A 19,245-nucleotide genomic window follows, 5' to 3' on the forward strand; every position below is an offset into this window, starting at 1 on the left:
TACCGATTAGAAGACGATATCTCATGAGGTAACGATGCGAATTTAAAAAATCATCATTAATTTTAAAGCCCATGAGAGAATCCTCAGTCCTTCTGAAAATGAAGGAAAATTCAGTTAGTCGATTGTAAAGTATTCTGTCAAACAAGACCATCCACCCGGAGTGTGAGTTATTCAAAATGGCGGCGGGAATATGACGCCAAGCGAAGGAATGGCGCAATAAGTTTATTGTGTGAGTATCAATCCATGTGTCCCCCAAATATCCCATACATTTATAGAGCATCGAGAGTACACCGGGAGGTAAAAAGCAACAGAACAATCCGTTTATTCGTATTTTAATGCGTTCAAGGGTCCGAGAGTTTTATTCTGCCAATTAATGGGTAGGTGGTATTTTAAAAAATCGACTTTTTCATGAAATATCAAATAACGTCTTGATCCACGTTTTGTCCTTGAGTCGGCTTTACTCATTATGGGCACACGTGGACGTAACTGATATAACCCCAGTGTTAACGATCTCAATGTCGATGATAAGTGACGCACTGATTGTGAGATACGATATTTCCCTCGTTATTTAAATTTTCGAATGAGCTATGGGGTAAATTGACTTGATTGCTGGACTAATTATGCCAGGGGATTGTTTCAGAGAATGATTGTCCCGTCTGCACAAAACGCAAGACAATCAGAGGGAACATCGCATGAAGAAAACTGGAATTTATAGGCTTTCTCGAACATTAGATAGGAAATTTTGTATCGTTGATTTTTTGAAAATTTGTGCCTGAAATATTGAAAAAAAAGACTTCAAAATGAGCAAGGGAGTCGATCCGAAGGAACTGGAACCCATGAATGCAGCTGGAGCTGGAAAACATGAAAAAATCAGGATGAAAAAACAGTTGGGGTTGATGGAGGGAGTTGCTATCATCCTGGGCATTATTTTTGGTTCAGGTAACATAAGAATGTTTTTTTATCTATCGTAAATTTTTGTTAATATCTTCTTGATTATTTTATGACGAGATTAATTGAGGAATTTTTTTAATCCATACAATTATATTTGATGATAAATTTTTGCTTCCACAGGAATTTTCATATCACCAACAGGTGTAATCCAGGAAGTGGGTAGTGTTGGTATGTCCCTGGTAATTTGGGTACTGTGTGGATTGCTGTCAATGATCGGGGCACTTTGTTACGCAGAACTGGGGACAAGTATACCCAGAAGTGGTGGAGATTATGCGTATATTCACGAGGCCTTTGGTGCATTACCTTCATTTTTGTATTTGTGGGCAGCGAATCTCATTTTCGTGTAAGAAGACCAATTTAATCAAGACATGTTTCAATTTCATGAATTAAACTTCAACTCTTTTTCCATATCTGACAAATCAAGAAAACAAATCCTTCTTCTAATTCTGAACTTCTACATTTATAATCGACATAAAATTGTTTCTATTGATTTTTATATTTCTCTCTAACAATAGACCAACAACAAATGCAATTATGGCATTGACCTTTGCCAAGTATGTGCTGCAGCCGTTTTTCATTGGCTGCAGTATCCCTGACGGCAGCGTGCGGTTGATAGCAGCTTTAACCATCTGTAAATATCCCATTCAAAACAAATTAATCCATTAAATTATAAAACTAACGATCTAATTTTCAGGTTTATTAACATTCATAAATTGTTACGACGTGAAGGAGACCTCCAAAATGCAAAACATGTTCATGTTCGCCAAGATTGCAGCCCTAGTGCTCATTATTCTCGCGGGTTTGGGGTGGCTTATCCTTGGTAGGGTCGAGAATTTCCACGATTCCTTCAAGGACACCACCAGTGATCCGGGGAGGATTGCTGTTGCCTTTTACTCTGGTATTTTTTCCTACTCTGGGTGGAATTACCTTAATTTCATGACTGAGGAGTTGAAAGATCCCTATGTGTGAGTATTTCGTCGTAGTCCCCATTATTTGAATTTAATTTTTATTAGTAGATATTTTTTTGCAGGAATTTACCTCGTGCCATCTACATTTCTCTACCACTAGTGACTTTAATTTATGGTCTTGCCAATATTGCTTATCTTGCTGTTCTCAATCCAACGGAGATGATGGCCTCTAGTGCGATTGCAGTGGTAAGATGTCATTCACAATAATTAAATTAACAACACAGCAATCTAGCTCTTCACATTTATTAATTTGAAAATCCGTTATTACATCTCGTTAAAATAATTTTGAAATGAAATTTAAATTTCTTCAGACTCTCGCAGACCGAACCCTGGGCGCTATGTCCTGGGTTATGCCAGTTCTCGTAGCAGCATCAGCTTTTGGTGGTTTGAGTGTCCACATAATGACATCCTCAAGAATGTGTTTTGTTGGGGCACGTAATGGACACTTTCCAGCAATGCTCAGTCATCTCAATATCAGAAGTCTTACTCCCACCCCGGCCCTCGTTTTTCTGGTGATTTGAGCTCGCAATGTGATCCGATTATATCCACGTGCGAACCCATGAATAATCGAATTTTTCTTTCAGTGTATATTATCCCTGATGATGCTGTACACCAGTGATATTTATGTACTTATAACTTACTGCAGCATCGTCGAATCATTTTTCATAATGGTGTCGGTTGCTGGCATTCTTTGGTTGAGATATTCGCGACCCAAAATGGACAGGCCAATAAAGGTAATTAAATTTGTTGTCTTCATCACAAAAGAAATGTTCACGGGTGAAATTCTCTTCAAATTTTTGTCTAAATTATCTAACCATCCACTTCTCTTTTTTTTCAATTTTCAGGTGGCTTTATGGATTCCCATAACATTTGTCTCGATTTGTGCCTTCTTAGTTCTCGTCCCTTGTTATGTGAGACCTCGGGAGGTCATCATGGGGACTGTAATCACGCTTTCTGGGATTCCAGCTTATTTTGTGGGAATTGTTTGGAAAAATAAGCCAGACTGGTTCCAGCGTTACAATGGTATTTCCCTAATTTCTAAATACTTTACTAAGAAACCCTCCAATTCTTTTTCATTTCAATAACTCGTATTATTATATTATTTTTCATCATAATTGTGGTATAACTTTGCAGTTAGAGCCACGCACTTCATCCAGAAGTTGTTCATATCAGCGAAGGAGGAACAAGACGACTAAACGATCATTTTCTAATGAGAAATTGTTCGGAAGATAATGCTCTCAATAACCTCCAAGCCAAATATTGATTGACTGTGCTCCTCATGAATCTCATACCCCCTGAATCTCATCGTACATCACGTGCATCAATTATTTATTTATGCATTACGCTTTATGCCCGAGGATTGATATTTATTTACTCACAAACAGATCACAGAACTGCAGGAGGCAGTCTCGGAATAAATCTCGTCCTCATTTTACTTTATTTATTTTTTTCTCGTACAATTCAACGCACAGAGGTAAGAATTAACGTTAACAAGTCGCCCATCTTGTTGACTAAACAATCTGGAGCAATACTTTATTTTGTCCAGTTAATTATTTACATAATTCGGCTAATACAATTTTTACATGTGTCGCATGAATAAAGATATTTTGGTTTAGTTAACAAGCTTCAATTCAATATTTCAAACCATTCGAATCATTTAATTATTGCAGCACTCGGAATGTTGGATAATTTAAGTAATTGAATTTTATTTGAAGAACAACGCGACGAAGACATTTACGAAATATATTCAATCGAGAATGTGGATTATTTATAATTATTGATGAACGATAATTACGTTTGTTTGGTGATGGAAATCAGTGAATGTCTTCGGGATTGAACATGCCCTACGGAAAATAAATTGGTTGCAATTATTATTCTCCGAATTATCCCCAGTGTTGGAGGCAGAATAAGGCAAACTGGATTTTTTTTTTAATGCCAATAACTCAGGAAATCATTTTTTAATCCTGACCAATTTTTCCGACGATCATGAACGTAAAAAAAAATCTAGTTTTTAATCGCCTCATCAGCCCTAGTAAATTCAATCTCTTACCTTAGCCCGACGCAGGATTGAATCTTTGCTGGCGTCGTAGGGATGATCTTTGCTGGGAATTTCGAGGACTGAGGGGACGGGGGCTGTGTGGCTGTCAATCACGTGGCGAATCATCTCTGCCACCTGGAAAAAACAAGTGTTTTTTTACTCAAACTAAATTAATTTATTACACAATCTATTGATTGTTCAAAGTCGAGCAAATTATTATCACGTACGTTCTGATTGATGAGAATGATGTCGATATCGTCACGTTTGACGAAACGTTTGAAGGTTTCTTCGATCTCACCAACTGGTGTGTCTGTTTTAAAAAAGTGAGATAAGTGACAACAGTAATGAGGAAATTGGATTTTATTGACTTTTGGGGAAGAAAGTTCACAAGACTGATATTTACTTTTATCCACAACCATGAAATTGGGCTGGCGATTTTTGTTAATTTCTCCAACTCCACCGAGTAAGAATCCCACACACGTATCCTGAAAAAATCCCCAAAAATGAATCCTACCTAAATGAATTGATTAATTGAGATTGATAATCGTACAGCAATCAGTACGAACACAACTTTTTTAAAGCTGAATGCAGGCTCACCTCGTCCCCAATAACCGCCAGGAGTTTACCCTTTCCTGCGGAGTGAAGAGCCATATTTAAAGATGTTTAAGGATAAAGATACTCGAATCAATCGATTTTGATGCTGGGGGGATTTCAATTTACGAAAAACCACGTATTTTTAATTTAATTGACTATGAACCGTCACACCTTCGTCTCACTCGTGACCAGCTGACTCCACCTATCAAAACTGGAAATAAAATCCAGGAAAATGTCAAACTGGCGGCACATTACGAAGCCCAGAGGCATCAGCCTCAGCACGAGGTACCTGTCACCACCTCGAGATGTCGTTAAAAGAGAATTCTGCAGCTGAGCATCGACTTTGTGCATCCAAAGAGATTTTCGAGATCAAGATCACCTCCAAAACCGATTGATTTCTTTATTTACTGGGTCAAAGAGGTGTAGATACTCACGATCTATGTAGGAAGAATCCTCTCGAATTGGTCGACGTCTCTTCTTCTCCTCGGGTTCGAACACCGGGTCCGCCCTGAGGGACCAATCATCAAATTATTTTCGATTGTTTTTGATTGTATTTATGGGGAGGATCATCTGATGAAGAGATATTTTGATGTGATTGACGGTGCTCAGTGTTTTGGATATTGAAAGGGACAAGAGGAACGTAAAACTGTCCGGCAATCGAGAGTAAGTGTAATTGTCAGAGATATAGCTTTCATTTTGTGTTGTTTATATTTTTTTAGCTTTGGCCATTCCCCATTCCAGCAAAATATTTAATAATTTTTTCAATTAAATAAAAATGTGTATTTTGATACTTATTTTAACAATCTCTCATTCGTAGAGTAATTGAATGTTGAATGACAAAAAAAATTGAATTTAATGGATCAAGCAAATCCAATTTCTCAATGAATTAATGATCCAATTGACCAAATTATTATAAAAGACGGATTTAAGCACAAAGAATAAAGAATCTAAATATAAACTTCACTGCAGGATCAAAGATCAATGTCAAGTGATCTCCTACTGAACTCCACAGATTCCTCCCATCGAGAGCCCTCAAACACCTCGAACCCTCGAATACTTCGCCTCACTCCTCAATCAAATAATACAAAAGTCCACTTGACAATTTATCAACCACTTACATCTCCACAGATCCCATTTCCGCGGAATGTCTGGTCCCCCACTGACACTCACCCACGTTCCCAGTTGATCTTGATGTGTTTCTGGCAAATCACCAATACTTAAATGTAAATTGTGACACAGGCGTTGAGCCAGAAATGACCGACCACGAAATTAAATTAACCCAAAGCCCAGTTATTCCACAGAATTATAAAAAAAAAATCTCGATCTTCTCTTTCCAGGAAGGAAGCTAAACGAGCCAGCATGCCTGAGCCAGTCAACCACCAGGTGAATGCAGCTCGGAGGACCTTTCAGACCCTCTACGAGATCTCAAAATTATTGAATACCAATTTAGATCCAGCGACACTGAGTATTTGCGTAAGATTGTGTGAGAATGGTGTCAATCCTCAGGCGTTAGCTACTGTTGTCAAAGAGCTGCAGAGGGAAGTCAAAGCCCTTGAGAATGCCAATGCAGAGAGTGGAAAAGGTACATTAAAATAAAATTTCCAGAATTTTTTTTACATTGAAAGAAATAAAAAAATTATTTCGTGTATTGGCAGAAAGAACAATAAAGTCACATGAATTTTGCTGACACAGCCTTCAACTTGTGTCATAACCTCTAGTTATAACTCAACTTTTGTTGATTTTTTCTTGTCTTCACTTTTGTATTCCTGAAACAATTGGGAAAATCCAAAAATCAGTGTGAATCATCTTCAGAATTTTACTGATAAAGAATTGAGAGAATGTTCACCTCGTCGACATGCTTCCCCGGGAAGTTATTGCCCTCGAGAGTGACGTGCTTCAATTCCGGTTGTTCTATTAAATAATTTTTCGCATCCACTGCCTGTGATCCCTCTCGAAACATGAATATCGAGCGTTTGGGCTCGATTGGATACCTGTCGACAGAAGAACGTCAATGTCGAATCACTAGAGATCAATTTATTCATCTCAAGAGGAAAGTTACCTCTCTGCAACAATGTGATTATTTTGCAAACTCCCCTGCCAAATTTTCATGATAGTTTCGGCTTCAGTCTCTGAAAGTTCGTCTCGAACGTCCACGAACATCATAACGTTCTTCCCCTGCTTAGAGATTCGCAGGAGACTGTCAGGGTTTGATGGGTCAATCTGTGTTTTATTAGGCACTTTGTTTAATGTCTGAGGTTTCAAAGATATTCCCTTAAGCTTTAAAATGAGTCCTGATTTATCAAAGCCGGATCGTAGATTCCTGAGATATGAACGGAAAATGGGCAAAAATCCCATCGGAAAACAATAATCGCCTTTTCGTAAGATATAAACCGTAAAATAAACTCTAGCTCACTAGGTCGATCCCTGTTTTCAGTATCTCGAACTCCAAATGATATATTAATACTTTAAAGATACCCCAAATAAGTGAAATTTTGAAAACCTGGGAAAAATCTATCTGCGGTGCGGGACGCAGGTGTTCCGGCAGCTCGTCATCCTCCAACGGTTCCTCGTTCTCCTAACGATGACACCGACAATTATTTCCCATAAAATCAATGAACAAGCAATTTCCAACAATAAAAAGAATCATAACAACAAATCACCTCCCACTGATCCAACAGCCTCTCCATATCAGCATCTGTCATATCCCTAATATCCTTATCCTTCCATGATTTTTCCTTTTTCTCTTCTCCATTAACACATAATAACGCACAAATAATCATAAACACTTCCAGCCTCATGTCTGCACCGTCACGATAACGTTCCCCCTAATTTTTATTATTATTCTAAAAAAAAAGAAACAAATTTTATCCTTGTCGGCGAAATTCGAGGTTATGAGTGCAGTGAAATGAGGGAAATGTAGATGTCACTGTGTGCAGTTGTTTTGTTTGATATCAGTAAGATGGCGACGTCGAGGTGTTAACGGAATGCCTAACGTTTTTTTCGTCCAAAAAGACACTGAAAGACCGGTAAAGACCTGATCACAGTGAATTCGAAAGAAGTGAATGAAATGTGAATAAGATAGAATTGTTAATTAGAAAAGTATTAACCCGGGTCCATGGAATCATTGAGAAATTGGGTTGTCCTGTTGAATGAAGCACCAAAATCCCAAATCTGGGCGACAACGGTAACTATTCAAATCCGATAACATGAGATATCTTTCGCACACGATAAAATCCAAATGAATTCCTGTATACGATTGACCACGAGCCACATTGATATACATCTCCCCTGAAACCGTATCTCATACATAAAATTCAGTGGCTCAATTATTTATTGCCAAATTGGGTCAGTTTTTAGCGTGTGCGAAGGACAATGATTCTTCAGGTGTTGAAGAGTCAGTCAGTTCTTCAAACATTTCTTCCTCCGTTATGAAAGTATTCAATGGAACGAGATTCGATATCAGAATATGTCCTCGACTTGCAGATTTTTATTGACAAAACAATCGAATTTTTATGAATTAAATGTAGCCATGAAGTCCACCAATTATAATAGCTTAGAACACTTTGAATTAAGGGAGGAAACTTTTCGTGAAAAAATTTTATTAATTCGACAAATAAAAATACATAATCATAACGAGACAAAACAAGGAACAGGTCTATGGGAACAGGGTTCCATGGGAAAAAAATCCCGGTTATGATATTTTCAGCTCCACATTTCCTTTTTTTTTCGGCTGGTCGTCCATTCTTTGTTGGTACCATTCAATCCACCCGTGTAAACCATCTGGGAACACCCCTAAGACAGGAGTAACGGATTTTTCAACCTTCGTGCTATTGATCATGATGGGTTTAGCATATGAAAGGGGGATAGGATTCAGTCCTTTTTGCGTATTATGTTATTTCAATGAGCAGTGGAGTTTAATTCGGGAGAGGGAAGCTGCAGGTTTTATATTTTTAACTACATAATTCATGTTTAATTTTTTATTCTACTAATAAATCCACGGGGACCTGGATTTTTATGCGTTTAAAATTCATTGTCCATCACTCGTGCGTAAAGTGCGTAAGTACTTTCCCCACTTTTTGACAGAAAAAAAGGGTTCGATGCTCGTGGGAAAAATATTCTCTCACCTTTGGGAAGGGCTTTTTACTCTTCATAAGTAAAAAATCTCGTTTTAATCCTTGTAACAAAATAGACTATTTTTTCACAAGGTCGTAAAACGGCGTTTTATCCGTAGTACAATGAAAAAGGATTTTTAATGTAAATACATTTGTTTTTTCTGTATCCTCCTATATTCTATGACGCTCGTGAGAAAAAACGGAACTTTCGGTGCGCGATGTGTGCAACAAGTGCCATTTTCCCACTTGTATCATAATATCTATTTGAACTTTTTGGATTTTTTTGGATTTGGATTTTTTTATTTGCAGATCGAAACGCAGTCCAGGGATGCACCACGTGTGGAAAGTGCGATCTTGTGCGCGCAAAGTGAGCTTACAACCTCACTTTAGGGACTAGTTATGAGACGATAAGTGCTAGTGACAATCCAGTACGTTGTTATGAATACAATCGTCACCACTCATCAACTCAGCTATTCTCCCAGGTAAACGATTATCCACCGCAAACCTCCCTAAATTCATAAACTTATTTTCTTTTGGAAACAAATATTTATTCTCCACTAATTCGACGGAGCTATCGCGTTTTCCAAAACAATAAGTCCTGAAAATTCACGCAAGAAAATTATGACGCAGTTCCACGAAATGCGTCTAAATCCCCCTCGACTATTAACTTACAACAAAAGCTCTCCACACGTCTGCTTCATGGGGCTGATCAATCGATAATCCCGCAGGCCGGGACGAGTGCAATTTGATATACAAAAAAATCACAAATAGTGCGCTCATCTCCGCCTGCACGACAATCAAAATCTTGTGGAACATCTTTCCAAAGCAGTCTCCAAGAAAAACTGTCGAAATTTCTGCACTTCGATAGGCCGGGACAAGTGCAATATTACAAAGATCATGGAAACATTGTCACATATCTCGACCTATCTCTCATGCAATTAATCATTAAAAATCATACCAAAAGCTCCTTGATGTTGATCTTAGTCATCATTAATTCAAATCAAGAGCTCATGATTCACCGATTCGTACACAACAATTGCCTGATCATCTCCGAATCGAGAAAGCACAGAAAAAAAAGTTGAACAAAAAAATTAAAACTGAATCACCTGAAAAACAATTTACGACAAGCGAACCCTTGAATTCACTGGTTGTAAATAAATTCTTCTGGTGATAAAAAAAAAAGTAAATAAACCTCAACTCCGTAGTCACTTCACTATAGTTCACACACAAAAATTTATCCTCAAAAAAAAAAATATATATACATATGTATGGCTCCTGATCAGAGAGTTGTCACGTCGTCTCCTCGACGTTGAACTCTGATGAATACTGGAGGAAGACTGCTGGCCTGAGCCAGGTGTCCCTGCCTCTTTATTTCTTTTGGGTCCCCACACCGGTGCCCCATGGACAACACTTGGGGCCGATCCCCGGGGTCCGGGGTGAAACGCAAAAACCCCACCCTAGACCCTATACAGCATGTGCCCATCACAATGGTAGTTGTAAAATTTTTAGTCGTGTTGTAGTAAAAGAGGCGAAAACCGTACCGTCAGTGGTTGGTTGACGATGTTTGGGGTGTCAGTGGTGGGGCACAGAGGGGTCAGGAGGGGCTCTGAAGAAGGGAACAGACGTTATTCTTATTCCAGAATCCAATGGGGCCAGAATAGTTTTCCCCTATTTTACCCCCACCAATACCCGCGGAGAATTTAATCCAGACCTTGCACGGAGGGTAGAGGGGGGAACTTTTTCCCCATAGACCTACTTATAATACTCAATAATATTTTTTTTCATCACCGGGTGAATTTCTTTCACTGGGATTCAAGTTTCTTTTCTTCGCGAAGAAGAGACAACAGTACCGATGTTATGTCCCGCCAAAAAATTGTATCAGCTGTCGTTGAAAATTTCTTCGTCCTTGTCGATGAGCTAGCTTCAACGAGGATAGATGTCTTATTGTCTTGTGATTGAGATTGGAGATGTATAGGGAGAGAGAATTTAAAGTATTGAGATGGGTGGGGACGGGTTTTTGGATACACGTGCGATCCCTGAATTTTTTGAGTATGGAATAAATCAGAGGCTTTTGAACAGGGGGGCAATTTCCGTTGGCCAGGTTGGAAAGTGTGCGAGAAATGGAATTGTTGCATTAATTTCTTTCTCATTGAATAAAGCGATGAATTACAGCAAATGCTAAATCTAATGCTAAAAAAATCTTGATATCATTATAGTTATTTATCTCATTCTATCGGCACTAATTATTAATTGTTCAAAAAATCGAGCCTTTGTTTTGTTATAAAAATTAATTGAAAAGTCAATTGATCCTTCTGGCAGGCGATGTAAACACTTGTATAACAAGAAGTTTGAATTCGATTTAAAATACAATCCCTTCTATATTTTTATAACGCATTAAATGCGATCCCTAGGGTTTTGCATATGAAATAGATCAGGTTTTATTTCCATGGGATATAAATTTCCGTTGGTGCGGTTGGAGAATGCGTTGTGAGATATTATGGGAACATTCGGGAATATTTGACCCCATTAAAATTATGCGATCATTCTTAACGATGGAGTATTCAAATTAATAATCCTTCGCTTTCCCATTGTCCCTCAATTATTTCTAATGATTAATGTCCTCGAAAAAATTCACTAAAAGACCATCAACTTCTCCGCTCTCCAAGCACTTGTCAATCAACAAGTTTAAAATCCCCGAGTAATAAATCCAAGCAGTAAATTCACAAATAAAAAAGATATTGCAACAGGTCTGAAAATTCAATCTCCACCACCCCTTCCATATTTTCCCAATGATGTAAAATCCACACCCCCCAAATAACTAACAATTCCCACCCCCTCCCTGAAAAAAAAGAACAAATCCCCGGGGGGAGAAAAAAATTTGAGAACCACTTGTAGAGGCCTGAACAGCTGTCGTGTGCGTACGTACAGTGCATATACCGCATTTTGTTAGATATTGGAAGGCTCTCTCTTGCCTTCTGTAAGGTATACGGTGAAAACGGCTAGGGTAGTTTGGAAAGGTATAGGACATTGAGTGTTGCATCTGCTGGGTTTTTCGGTTTGGTTTGTGTTGTCGGGTACACGCGCGTACACTTATGCTCCACCAGCCAGCAGGACGGCTGTTCCTTCAGACCTGGGGCCCTCGGGTTATTGAGGGAGGGCCAGCAGCAGGGGCATGGGAAGGGGGGTACGTTTTCAGAGCAGCCCAATCCCGATTTCCCGGTTTTCGGATGGGTCGACAGCAGGTCACAACAGTTACAATGATTTTTATTGCAAATGTATACAACCTTGACGGCTGTATATCATGTTTATTCGGGATTTATGGAGTTGAATTTTCGGTATTTGGTTTAACTGATTGAAAAACACCTGAAGAATTTTAGACTGGGTTTATTGGGGATTTGATAACGGTTTAGTCACTGTTTTTCGGCTTTATGGGCCTTAGGAGTTATTTATTTGGGAAGGGACTGAATAGTAATTAATTGGTAATTGATTGGTTTTTACAACTGTTTCGGGTATTTTTCATTGGGAAAATTTATTTTAATGAGGCAATTAATGTGGAAAATGTCACGACATGTTGGTCATTGCTGCCTAATTGTTGACTATTGTTGTGAAGTTTAATTTTTATTTTTGGGATTGGCGGAGTAAAGAGTAGCCGATTTTTTTTGTTGGGGTCCTTGTGAAGGCCAATAATAATTCATTAGTTTTTAGAATTTTTAACTATGCAGTTAATGTCGGTAATTATTTATTCATTCAGAAAATCAGAAAGCTACAGAAAAAGCCTCGTTTCTCTAAATTCTGCAAATGAGTCGCAAAATACTGCTCCTGTGTAAAAATAATTGGAATAATCTAATTAATGAGCTTGTATATGAACTTTTGTTCAAAGATAATTTTTCAAAGATCTTCGCAAAAACCTTTTAACTATTTATTTATGAAAAAATGATTGTTGGCCTCCGAACTCGATTTCTTTCTTCTTTCTTTCAAGTTTGAACAAGAAAAGAGGGGTTTTACCCACTGCACATTGTACGCAACGCAGCCGGCCTTATACCGTCGAAAATTCTCTTTGTCCCATTGTCATCGGATTTTCTTGTCCCCAGGTTCCTCGGTATTAGTAAGAACGCACACATTAACAGCGAACACCGTGGAGGGGTAGAAAAAAGGGACACGAGGCAGAATATTCTGAGAAAACCAAAAACTTCCTCTCGATTTTTCATTGTTTAAGGATATCCAAGTTCTTTGGCTGTTTATTCTTCAGTGAAATGCTTTTCTGCCTTTGTAGTAAAACATCAGAGCTTTTTGTGAGCTCCATTTGACCCGATGTTTTACAGTAGCTTCCGCATTTTTGCCTTTAATTTATAAACAATTCAATTGTTCCCCCAGGAAAAGAATTTTTTTAACCGCTCAAAAATTATTAAAATCCACAATTTCATCTGAAATGGACTTTTGAGTTACAAAGATAGGATAGGATTATCAAAAACTTTAAACAACTCCAATCACTAATTTCTTAATAACTGCCAGGAAAATTCTGCTAATAATAATAGTTATTAAGAATTTTGTGGATAAATTAAATGTCGATGAAATTTCATAATTTTTTTTGTCTATAATTTTTACGAAATAGTAAACAATACTTAAATATCCTGAGCCCCTGTTATTTCCAATGATTTTTCAAGCGTTTCAATCTGTCGCGTATATCTAACCGAGGGCATCAGCAACGAGGAAATGACAATTACCCCCGGTGTTCTTTAATTTTACGTAATAACAAGGAGATAGTTTTTCCACGTTGTGCTTTCGTGTGCAGCCCTCACAGCTGGTAAGCGTCTCCTGAAATCACTCGGTTTTCGTTGACTCGAGCGGTCCCTCGAAAAAAAAATGCTATACGGCAAAACGAAGTAGTGAAGAGGAGGTTCTTCATGAGGGCTGTTGAGGGCCACCTGCCCCACGTTTGTTACGCGTATGTTCCTCACCTCAACTTCAATAATCATAATAACAACGGGCATTCCCTTTGAATTCATAAATGCAGAGTACCTCGGTATTATGTGATGTGGGAAGTTTTAAATAAATATTCAATTACACTTGTTTTTTATTATTCATTTTAGTTATTTTTATAATTAATGTTTAAACTAATGAACCGACAGCGACGATGATATGATCTTATTTGATTTGATTTTTTATTCATAAACGAGACGCTCTCGTTGAACAAATTCTCCATTAAATTATTAATGGAGACTTCACAGAATCGTAAATATGTACATATTTACCCAGTACCACAGTCATTATCATTATGAAAGAAAATATAATCCCCCCGATGTGCGCGTTACGGGGGAGACCTAGTGTGCAATTTATACAAAAGATGTTGAAGTTGTGTTGGTAATCGGTGGATTGTCGATTGGCCTGTGCGTCCGCAGGCGCCGCCGGAAGTTGCGCACACAGGTAAATGGCTAGCAGAATGGGTGCGCCACCCAATGTGCTCGCCTATTTTTCGCTTCACTGATAAAAATGAAAAACAATGATCGATAAGTTGTAGGAGGTAGCCTAGAATACTTTGTTATCGTTGTTGCATTTAATATTTCGCTGATCCTCAAGATCTCCAACATTTTCATTATTTATGCATTTTTATTTGCATTCTCATGACATTCCACTCATCATTTTATGCATTTATTATTTATTTATTCTCCCACGAGTTTCGTCGATTGATATCAATTAATTTGTCGACTCTAACGGTTTTCCAATTATTCTCATGTTACGCATGAATGAAAATTCTATTTAGAGTATGGAGCGATAACAGAATCAGATCAAATAAAAGAGAAATTTATCAATACTCATTGATAAATAAAGAGTAGTCAATGTCGAACAGAATTTTTAAAATATTTTTCTAAATTTATCGATCAATACTAATGAATTGATTGACCCGAATAATCGTTCAATTATTTTCCTGTGACGAAATCATTAAAAGTCGATTTAAAGGAATTGCTGATTACCAATTGGACATTAAAACCCAATAGATGGAAAAAATCGATCAATAAATTGGAGAAAAAATCACCTTTTTGGCATTGATTATCGAGAGAATCGACTTTTCTCAAGAAATCTTTTTTTCTCTCGGTATAAGAGTACAAAATGATATTTCTAAATTTATTCAAGGGATCTATTAATCAGCTTCAGTAGCCATATGATAAGTTCCTCTTCAACATCGTCTAGATGTAAGAAAAATGATGAACATCGATCAATGAAAAATCAACAAAAAATTTGGTCCACATAAATCACCTCTTCGGACATTACCTAATGCGCAAATAATATTTATTGGGCACTGTCTACAAAAAAATCATTTTTCAGAAGATCCATCGATCAATATGAAGCAATCGATTAACGCTAATGATCTTCCAATCGTCGACAATCATTTATTAATAATTCTACTGATAAGGAGTGATATTAACTTCAAGATCAGATAAGATAAGCCGATATCCCAAGAGAATAAATCAATAACGATCAATGAATTCGAAATCCTTGGGAAGCATCAATTCCTGGTGTATCAACAGCTGATATAACAGGATATTTTCATGTCGTCCCTCGCAACACTGCCTTTACCATCCAAAAACGCATAACACATGGGAGTAGTTCACTGAAATATAGTTATATCGAACTTAAAGACGCCTTTCACTTGTTGCTCACCTCTTATCATCCCGTGTTGTGGTGAAAAAAATCGAAGGAAAGGGAAGCGGAAATATTGAGGTCCTTCTGACGTGCCTCTAGTAGAAAGTTGACGGCTCAGTTGAGGTCGAGCTCGTTGAGATGCTCTTGTCTGCACTATTTCTATCGCGGATCAGTCGAAAGTGAATTTAATTGTCATTCCAAGAAGATGACAGATGCACCGGCAAAGTGATAATGAGAGTGATTAACTGATAATAAGGATTCCCCGTTTGTCATTTCAAATATCAACCAGGTATGGTGAGATTATATACTTAATTGATTAATTAATTAATGGGAAGATAATACAATTTAAAAATGTCATCAGGTCGTTTTTTTATAGAATTGTTTTTACATTGCTGCCTGATGCAACAATCTGTAAAACCTATGAATTGTTTTCATGAATCTGCGAAATAGGAAAGTTTGATGTATCAAATTCCCTGAGTATTTCAAATATTCTGAAGACATGTGTACGTCGAGGGAGATGGAACCGACAGAGAAACATAAGAAAATGGTCCCAGTGATTTTCTGCTCACTGATCCTTGATCTCCTGGCTTTTACCATGATCTTGCCGCTGTTACCGGCGTTGCTAGATCATTACAAGAGCCGCGAGGACGACGGATTGTATTCCTGGATTCTAGGGTGCATTGACAGTGTTCAGATAAGACTGAATGCCCCCGAGAGATTCACTTCTGTTTTATTCGGGGGTAAGAATATTTTCATTATCCCTCCACAGCTCTCAAACAATAATGCATTTTCTGACAAAAGGTGATAAAATCGTTTTTGTAGATAATGAAATTCCCTAATAACAACTCCTTATAACATTTTACGATAAAGTGATTTATTTCGTAGACATTAAACGCTTTCTAAAAGAAGGAAGGCAAGAGTTGTCTGTTGTTGTCCTCGCAAAAAGTATCAAATAAATTAATGAATTAGTGAAAAAATTGCTAAAGACTCTTTGAGGGAGGAAATAGGCTCCAAGTATGTAATGAAGTTGAATCCCATGACAGCGCGCAAATACGGGTGGTTTTTAAATTAATTAGCGCAACTAATTGGTTGCGTTGTTTATTTGAAGGTTTCATCGGATCGATGTACTCACTCCTGCAATTTCTGAGCATGCCGATTGTTGGAGCTCTCTCAGATATCTATGGACGGAGAATAATGATGTTGCTATGCTTAACAGGAGTCACCATTTCGTATTTACTGTGGGCATTATCGCACAATTTTATGATTTTTGTAGTAGCGAGGCTCGTGGGCGGTGTTAGTAAGGGAAATATTAGCTTATCGATGGCTATCATCACGGATGTCACGTTACCGAGTAAGAGAGGACGGTCTATGGTAGGTTTTCATTGCAATAAATAGGATACAACGAATGGGGTGGGGTAGAATGAAGTTCTTAAATCTTCAATATCTCCGAATTGATTGATCCGATTTCGACACATCACGTCTCATTTTCAAGACGGAAAAAATATGTTGAGAATGAGAGGGGAAATTTCCAAATTCACTCAGTCAATCCGGAGATATTAACGATTGAAAATCGTCAATTGTTAACAAGTTGATAAAATTTCAGGCATTAGTTGGGATAGCATTCTCAATAGGATTTGTGTTGGGTCCGATAATAGGGGTCCTGTTCTCGAAGCTATCGAGTGAATCGAGGGATGATTATTGGTACGTCTACCCCGCGTTGTTCGCCTTCACCCTTTCCCTGGCGAATCTAGTGTACGTCAGTATTTCCCTCGAGGAGACGTTGAGCATCAAAAAACGTTCAAAATCCCTTGCAAGAGGGCTCTCCGGGGCGATCATGTACATAAATCCAGTGGATTTATTTCAATTCAATGGAGTGAATGCTTTAGAAGCCAGTGGTCAGTGTTAAATCGTAATAGCAAATCACCCGACAACTTATTATTGCTGATAATTTGTTTTATATTTTTCCGCAGACTTGAAACGCCTGAGAACACTGGGACACACGTATTTTTTGTATCTATTCATATACAGTGGACTGGAATTCACTCTGACATTTTTAACGCATCATGCCTTTGGCTTCACCAGCATGCAACAGGGCTACATGTTTTTGATGATAGGGGTGACTATGGCGACACTTCAGGGGGGATTTGTCAGGCGAATTCCATCGGAAAAAACGAAATTTTTCACTGAACTCGTGAGTCTAATGTTGAGTTTATTAAGGGTGGGGTAAAATGATTTTATAAAATTATTTACAATATTGTTTAAATAATTCTTACTATGGAATCATTTTGTAGAGAAAAACTTGTTATTTTTTATTTTGTGGAAAATGGAAAAACGTAGTGATAATATTCCCCCTCACAATCTGATGATGTTAAGAATTAAAAAATACAGAATTGGCAGAAATGTTCGAAAATAGATTCAAAGCAAAGGAACATAAATGGAAAAAAAGGTTCAAGTTAATTCATCAAACTTTTCCATTTTCCTCCAAAAATCATGAACTAAATTATCGTAATTAAATTCCAGGGCCTGTGGCTGATAATTCCAGCGTTCGTAATAATCGGTATTGCGAGCTCGATCAGTGTCCTCTACATCGGAATATTTATTTTCTCAGTGTGTGGGTAGAAAAAAAATAAGCAAACTAAAGCCCCGTGTAGATAATTTTAGTTCAGCGTTTGAGTTATACCCGAAACTTTCATTTTTGTTTTAGCAACCGCAATGGCTGTTACGTGTATGTCGACATTGGTAAGTCGAATTGGCCCCGAGCATCAGAAGGGTACCATTACCGGAATATTTAGGTCACTGGGAGCATTAGCACGTGCCAGTGGACCGATTGTCGCTTCCATAGGTGATTTTTATTTCACGAATTATATATTCTATCGAGAAGGACGTGCTGCTTCTGGGTATTGATTTGCCCAGTTCTGATACATCACGTATGCACATTCCTCATTTCCACACCTTGTTCCTCATACCTGATATAATTAATTAGCACATCACAAGGGGAAGTCGTTAATTAATTAGTATTTTTTTGTGGTTTTAGCATTCTGGGGCATTGGCAGCACTGTAACTTATTTGTTTGGAGGTCTAGTTCTCATTTTGCCTCCTTTGATACTCCACACTGTGAATATTGTAGATGATAAGAAGAACAGCTGATGACGAGATTATTTAACGGATTTTCATGAAGTTTTCTTAATGCAATGGGGAGGAGGATTTTCTTATTTCGTTTAACTCTCTTTGTTCACTTTACTTCGAAGAAAAACTTATGATCAAAGTATTTACTGTTCGTATGAGATATGAGTTAAGTGGGAGAATGAAATAAATTATATTTGATTACAAATTATTTAATTCATTTCATCAATGCTAAGAGCGACAGGAGATTTTTAATTTGGCTCCCTTCCATTCTTTTTCTTTTCGATTTTGGAATATTGTCGAACAGAAAAAATCTCTTGATATCAGAATAAAACCCACAAATTCACCAGAATCGTGTTGTTATTAAAACCAATATTTTTCAAACGTCTGCGCGCCACCGCCAGCCAATTCTCATCAATTCATCAATCAGATAATAACAATTTCAAACCCCTGTTCTTTATCCTGCTAAATACCGCCGACTGGTAAAAATTCTCACGTTTTCCTGGTATTACCCCCTCCTCCCGTCTTTCACCATCGTCGAGGCAAAAACTTATGGGCAAACTGACAAGTCCCTTTCATTCGTAGCCACCCCCACTTCGCTTAATTTCCATACAAATCCGTATCTCCCACTTCGACACTCTAAGGAACAGACTCGTCACTCCGACAGTAAAAGAATATCGATCACGTGATCTCCTCGGCACAGCAATTGGTCGACGCCGACGCGCCGAATGGACGCCCCACAATGTCCCGTCTGGACTCTCAACACCTTGAAATTCAACCATCCAATTTCAGGAAATCAACGTTTATTCGAAGCTCC

At 37.9% G+C, this 19,245-nt stretch overlaps 5 protein-coding genes across 14 annotated transcripts; 3 read left to right on the top strand and 2 right to left on the bottom strand.

The window, feature by feature from the left end:
• Positions 1-204: 204 nt before the first annotated feature.
• Positions 205-3,542, top strand: LOC135168836 (large neutral amino acids transporter small subunit 1). 3 transcript variants are annotated; one of them, XM_064133414.1, is made up of 10 exons: positions 205-229; positions 641-939; positions 1,072-1,294; positions 1,467-1,582; positions 1,646-1,916; positions 1,982-2,105; positions 2,231-2,431; positions 2,504-2,653; positions 2,765-2,942; positions 3,054-3,542. In XM_064133414.1, the coding sequence occupies exons 2-10, from the start codon at positions 801-803 to the stop codon at positions 3,113-3,115; spliced, it is 1,464 nt and encodes a 487-aa protein (XP_063989484.1). In that variant the 5' UTR covers positions 205-229; positions 641-800; the 3' UTR covers positions 3,116-3,542. The 3 variants fall into 3 exon arrangements, with proteins under 3 accessions (XP_063989484.1, XP_063989483.1, XP_063989482.1); XM_064133413.1 differs by lacking the exon at positions 205-229 and adding an exon at positions 236-377 and having other exon boundaries at positions 628-939; XM_064133412.1 differs by lacking the exon at positions 205-229 and adding an exon at positions 236-377.
• On the bottom strand, positions 3,424-5,710 carry Vha14-1 (Vacuolar H[+] ATPase 14kD subunit 1). 2 transcript variants are annotated; one of them, XM_064133487.1, is made up of 7 exons: positions 5,670-5,710; positions 4,986-5,059; positions 4,555-4,589; positions 4,361-4,442; positions 4,185-4,267; positions 3,970-4,092; positions 3,424-3,763 (listed from the first exon to the last, which is right to left on the bottom strand). In XM_064133487.1, the coding sequence occupies exons 1-7, from the start codon at positions 5,684-5,686 to the stop codon at positions 3,734-3,736; spliced, it is 444 nt and encodes a 147-aa protein (XP_063989557.1). In that variant the 5' UTR covers positions 5,687-5,710; the 3' UTR covers positions 3,424-3,733. The 2 variants fall into 2 exon arrangements, with proteins under 2 accessions (XP_063989557.1, XP_063989558.1); XM_064133488.1 differs by lacking the exons at positions 4,986-5,059; positions 5,670-5,710 and having other exon boundaries at positions 4,555-4,762.
• On the top strand, positions 4,867-15,122 carry LOC135168888 (mitotic-spindle organizing protein 1-like). 2 transcript variants are annotated; one of them, XR_010300109.1, is made up of 5 exons: positions 4,867-5,214; positions 5,680-5,774; positions 5,889-6,133; positions 8,973-9,145; positions 14,988-15,122. XR_010300109.1 is itself a non-coding variant. In XM_064133495.1 (4 exons), coding segments are annotated over exons 2-4 (309 nt in total). In that variant the 5' UTR covers positions 4,867-5,214; positions 5,680-5,772; the 3' UTR covers positions 9,035-12,742. The 2 variants fall into 2 exon arrangements, 1 of the variants encoding a protein (XP_063989565.1); XM_064133495.1 differs by lacking the exon at positions 14,988-15,122 and having other exon boundaries at positions 8,973-12,742.
• On the bottom strand, positions 6,168-7,426 carry LOC135168875 (LDLR chaperone boca). The gene is made up of 5 exons (XM_064133479.1): positions 7,212-7,426; positions 7,052-7,126; positions 6,611-6,771; positions 6,398-6,542; positions 6,168-6,317 (listed from the first exon to the last, which is right to left on the bottom strand). Exons 1-5 carry the CDS (start codon positions 7,347-7,349, stop codon positions 6,270-6,272), a joined length of 567 nt encoding a protein of 188 aa, XP_063989549.1. The 5' UTR covers positions 7,350-7,426; the 3' UTR covers positions 6,168-6,269.
• On the top strand, positions 15,105-18,639 carry LOC135168841 (major facilitator superfamily domain-containing protein 10). 6 transcript variants are annotated; one of them, XM_064133426.1, is made up of 9 exons: positions 15,105-15,594; positions 15,682-16,045; positions 16,191-16,319; positions 16,414-16,676; positions 16,909-17,200; positions 17,276-17,496; positions 17,826-17,916; positions 18,010-18,147; positions 18,340-18,639. In XM_064133426.1, the coding sequence occupies exons 4-9, from the start codon at positions 16,428-16,430 to the stop codon at positions 18,450-18,452; spliced, it is 1,104 nt and encodes a 367-aa protein (XP_063989496.1). In that variant the 5' UTR covers positions 15,105-15,594; positions 15,682-16,045; positions 16,191-16,319; positions 16,414-16,427; the 3' UTR covers positions 18,453-18,639. The 6 variants fall into 6 exon arrangements, with proteins under 6 accessions (XP_063989496.1, XP_063989493.1, XP_063989495.1 ...); XM_064133423.1 differs by lacking the exon at positions 16,191-16,319 and having other exon boundaries at positions 15,667-16,045; XM_064133425.1 differs by lacking the exon at positions 16,191-16,319 and having other exon boundaries at positions 18,010-18,232.
• Positions 18,640-19,245: the final 606 nt, after the last annotated feature.

Source organism: Diachasmimorpha longicaudata, chromosome 13 (genome assembly GCF_034640455.1).
Source record: "Diachasmimorpha longicaudata isolate KC_UGA_2023 chromosome 13, iyDiaLong2, whole genome shotgun sequence".
Lineage (NCBI taxonomy): Eukaryota > Metazoa > Arthropoda > Insecta > Hymenoptera > Braconidae > Diachasmimorpha > Diachasmimorpha longicaudata.